Below are 5,000 nucleotides of genomic sequence, written 5' to 3' on the forward strand. Positions count from 1 at the left end.
GCGTCTTGTTACGTAACAGATACATTATTTCACATTAATGATTTTACTAGTATTTGAAACTTGAAAAATATGAAACAAGAAGTACCCATGGATAAAATGTATCTGATAAGTTTCACTGAAAGTAGATGATGACACTGAACCTCTTAGAAGTTAGAGAAGATCATGGCAACACACGTGTTTTCGTCTTAACTGTCATCGGTTCAGAATAAACAACACAAAGTGTGTATCTCTGTTACTGATATTGTGTGGTATCGTCGAGGAACAAAGCGTTGTACAGACATTTTCAAAATGCCCTTAAAAATCAGAGACAAATAAACAGAATGAGAAATTAATGTATGTAGAAACAATTATTGAAAAAAAAAAGTTAAATGAAGAAACAGTGTGAGAAATTTATGTATAACCATTATCAAGCACCGTCTCCTCAGGTCTTGAATTTATACAGATTGGTAAGATCAACTTGAAGCAGTGCTTTTGTGCGCTCGAAAATAGCTTTTATGAAGGATTTCTTTTATATTAGCCGTGCTTTAGAATATATTCCTCTACACCTTTTTATCTGTGTGTTATCTGATGGGTAGAACTAAGCATAGTGAACTGTGCAAGTGAGGAGAAAGAGGGAGAGAGATAATAAATGGGATCAATCTAGATTTTAGTTAAATTATATTTTATAATTGAATTTATGATATCAACCTTTTTTCACTCGAAAATATGCAGGAATTTATAGAAAGGATTTTTCATCTGTAATTTATCTTTTGTTTATGTGAGCATGCTTTATCTTCTTCTGGACTTTTTTGTTTTGTTTTAAAAGACTGCAGTAAATTGACCCCATTTATGAAGCTCGTTAATGTGCATTTTGGTTTATCTAACATTGTTGACAAGCATTGCTGGATATATTCTACCATATACCAGTGATAGCAATATCATTATCTAACAACTTTTCCTTCCTCTTGATTTGACACTTGTTTTTATGTTATGTTGGGCTGAAAGTAAAAGTTCTGGATTTGTTGGACAGTACATTGTACTTATATACTGGTCACAACTGCCTGTAGCGCGCGCGTGTGAATGTTTTGTTTTGGTGTGTGTGTGTGTGTGTGTGTGCGTGGGTTTATGCTTGCATGATTGTGCATGTTGTTGGTAAAGACATAGGTGGGCACTGACAATAAGCTTTTCCAGTGTTTTGAAAAATTCCTCTCCCTTTATCACTCGAATTTTAGGTGCTAATTTCGTATCGTGTGACAGTCATGTCCATCTATGACCATCAGAACAGCAGAGAATCTAGGAGGCTGCTGCTGTCTCAACTATCCTGGCTATAACTTGATTATATTAGAGTGTCTTGCCCAAGTTACATCCCCACTCTCTCGGCCAAGAGGGCTTTAAGACAGTCAATGTTGGGATGGTTACCAAAAGGCCAGCTAGCCCCCAAGACTGCAGCACTAAGAGCCAGTGCTTTCTTACCTCCTAGTTTGAGAGTCATGGTTCTTCACAAAAGACGTAGCTGTAAATGACTTCCGATTCCAATGGAGAAGCCATTGATCATACAGCTCTCACTCTGCTGTTGGCCCAACTGTAAGCTTAAAGTCAGTCTGTGGTATTAGTTTAAAAGAACAGGCCTTATTTCGTATGAAACGATTTTGAAAGAAAAATCCTATAAAGCTGTTATATTTCTTTTGTTTTTCATAAGTATTCTGACAAATATGAAAAGCATTTTACATCTTGATTAGTTTCATTGTTATTCCTAATATACTCTTGAACATTATTGAATTATTTTTGCTGTTGTTTCCACTGGTCTTTGCTGATCTTTATATTATCAGTACTCAGTAAGATACATCACCAATTTCGAATAATGGTAGTCTGTATTGTCAGTTATTTTGATGATAATACTATTCCAGACGAAGAGATAATTGGTGTTTATTGTTGTATCATTTTAGCTATTATGATACTGTTGTCACAGGCAAACAGTTTTCACAGTCAGTTTTACTTTTCTGGACTGAGGGTGTGTGTTTTTTTTAAACAAAAGGTCTCCATTGCTACGAACATTGAAATTTGTCATTTTGTTTTGATTTTCAGCGCAAATCCAAGAAAAAGGGTCTCAGGAACATGCTGGAATCAAAAACGGGGCCGGAAATACCAGTGTGGAAGCAGATCTATTACCTGTGGACAGCAACTGTCACCAAGTTTTGGCTGAGCGAGGTGAAGAAAACATGGGGAACTTACTTCTGTGCAGGTGTTGAACGCTAGCCTGCCTAGGAATTTGACAAATAACTAAATCCTATTTGCTGGGGAATGTTTCGAAAAAGTGAAAAACAGGTAGATGTAGAATGTAAAAAATTATAGACCAATTACCTACCTGACAGAGGTAAAAGTATATATATATATATATATATATATATATATATATATATATATATATATATATTCAAAGAAAACGAATGGACAATTTTTAAAAATGTTTTTAGAATATGTAACCCACAATATATATATATATATATATATATATATATATTGGAAGCCTCGTTGTTTTTGTTGTTGTTGTTGTTTTCGTGTGTGTTTTTTATGCTGGTTACCATTATTCTCTATTCTTGGATTCACAAGATTAGTAGTTTGAACATAAAAAGTGAGCTGAACAGCAACAATGTTAGAACAACAAAAGTAATCAGACAGCATACCTTCTTACTCTTGTTTCAAATGTGTATGAATTGCTTTCTGGAAACAGCTGGGTAATCGACTTGAAACGATGAACATAGTTCTCCATAACACATACATGCTCTAAAGGTTTTCACAAAAAATACATTGGCACAATCCATATTTCACTCAATCCTATGCAGGAACATACTGGAAACTCGTAGTTTCTTCAGTGAACACAAATTATATAGTCGTTGTTGGTGATGTTGAAAAGACTGAACATATCCATGAGTAACAGGAACATGAAGAAAAAAAAAGAAAGGTTACAATGATATGATGCCGAAACATCAGGAGTAAGAGTCAAATGTCAACTAAAGTCACTGGAACACATGACAAATACTTCTTGGTGTGACAACAGGAGAAAACACACAGACCATAAAAACACTTCAGGTTTTTAGACAAAGAGTGTCATGTTTGAATGTTCACATTCACGTTTTTATGATAAAGACAGGGAAGAAAAAAATTGAGATAGGTTTTGTGGATACTTAAACCTCAAAAAGAAAAGTCTATGCGTAACACTCACTCTGATTCGGCTGCTTGGCCTCATTGTTTGCAGAATGCAAAAATAGATCAGTGTGGATTGGACTGGATGACATTGAATCATTATGTGCAGTTTTGAAAGGACATGTATGCATGACACTCATCACATAGTCAGTGAATAAGTCAATCACTTGAAATTTCAAAAGGAAATTCTGTTCGGAACGCTTTATGGGTTGTGTGCTGCTTAGAAAGGAAATTCTGTGTGACTTTGTTCTGAACAGGATGTAATGATTGATCATTTGCGGGTCAGAAAGGAAATTTTGTGCATAACACGCCGCCGATCAGGCTGTATGGATTCATTGTGTGCAGTTGCTGTACTCTGTGTATCTGATGCTGATCACTTTGGGCCTGATCTTGCCTCATTGTGGGAACACGATCGTGAACATTGGTATTACGGGCTGGACTACCGTTTTGTGGATGGAACTGATTCGTCGCACCATCATCAAGAAAAGGGTGAGTTTGGTTTATAGCAGAAAGCAGAAGCAATTTGATATAATCACACATTAACCAGCCTTCTTTCTTTTCATTTCTCTCTCGTTCTTTCATTTCCTTTATTGTATATTTTGAAAATATTGTTTCATCAGTCTATTTTGCTCTTTCTCTCCAAATTCAATTTTCAGTTGTGTCTTTCAGTTTGGGCTCATATGTGTAAACAATGTGAATCTATGGAATAACCTGTTTTGGTTGTGTGTGTGTGTGTATGTAGTTATGTATGTTAGAAGGATCAGCTACAGAAAATAATAGTGACAGAACATGTTCAGATCTTTGAAAACAAGGGTCTTGGAGTAGGCCAGGTCTGTGTCTGGTTGACCACAACGACTCCAAAGCTTTCACTATTGAGCTTTCCAGCCCATATGCTGCTTTCATTGAAGACTGCTACAATCACAAGTTCGATAGCTTTATGCCACTCTGTTTAGCGTTGTGTGACAAGAATATACTAGTCTTAGTTAAAGGCTCGCTTGGGACAGGGTTGCGTCTGGATTATCTCTGCTGTGACTGTCCAAAGATTGAGTAAAGCCCAGCTCGGATATTTAGATATGCTGGCAATGATCTGTTCGATGATGGTATGGGCGAGAAGAGGTTGTCGGTTGTGTCGATCTTGGCTTGTTGTTTCCTGGAGAGAGAGAGAGTGGGGGGGGGCACAGATAGAGAGAGGGGGCGGGGGACACAGAGAGAGGGGGAGGGAGGGAGAGATAGATATAGAGAGGAGGTGGAGTTAGAGAGGGGGAAGGGAAACAGAAATGGGTGGGGGAAACTTACATGCACACTCTCACTCACACACATACACATTCACACACACACACACACACACACAGCCCCCCCCCTTCCCGAAGCAACTGGGAGAGAGAGAATGACGTGAGATATAGAAGCAGCATGTCTGTCTGTCTGCATGTGTCTCTGTGTATGCGTGAGTTTATCAGATTCATTCTCTCAGCAAATACGTTATCAACACTAAACTTGCCTTTGAAATTAGAAAATATACCATTGATTCTTTCCACACATTCCAGTTACGTTGACAATACCCTTCCGCAATAGTACACTAGAAACATTGCATACCGGAGCAGTACATGATTCTGGATTGTATTGAAATACCCATGTTTCGCCACCAGTCAGGGCTTCCCAGACACGATATGAACGTCCTCCATTAAATTTCCTCTTCTCTGACCTTCTTGACCTCTTCAGTTAAGTTGTGAAGGATCCAACGGCCGCAACGTTTGCTGACACCAAACTGTTCGTGCAGAACTTCACTCAGGCTTCACAATGAAATGCTCAGTTATTGC

At 37.6% G+C, this 5,000-nt stretch overlaps 1 protein-coding gene across 1 annotated transcript in view; it reads left to right on the plus strand.

Annotated features, from left to right (window-relative positions):
• LOC143298614 (transient receptor potential cation channel subfamily M member-like 2) overlaps positions 1-5,000 on the plus strand; it is a 90,198-nt gene that overhangs the window by 52,715 nt on the left and 32,483 nt on the right. Inside the window, exons 15-16 of the mRNA XM_076611494.1 lie at positions 2,065-2,187; positions 3,529-3,672. Of these exons, the coding sequence (XP_076467609.1) occupies positions 2,065-2,187; positions 3,529-3,672 (267 nt within the window). The remainder of the gene's footprint in view (positions 1-2,064; positions 2,188-3,528; positions 3,673-5,000) is intronic.

Source organism: Babylonia areolata, chromosome 24 (assembly GCF_041734735.1).
Source record: "Babylonia areolata isolate BAREFJ2019XMU chromosome 24, ASM4173473v1, whole genome shotgun sequence".
NCBI lineage: Eukaryota > Metazoa > Mollusca > Gastropoda > Neogastropoda > Buccinidae > Babylonia > Babylonia areolata.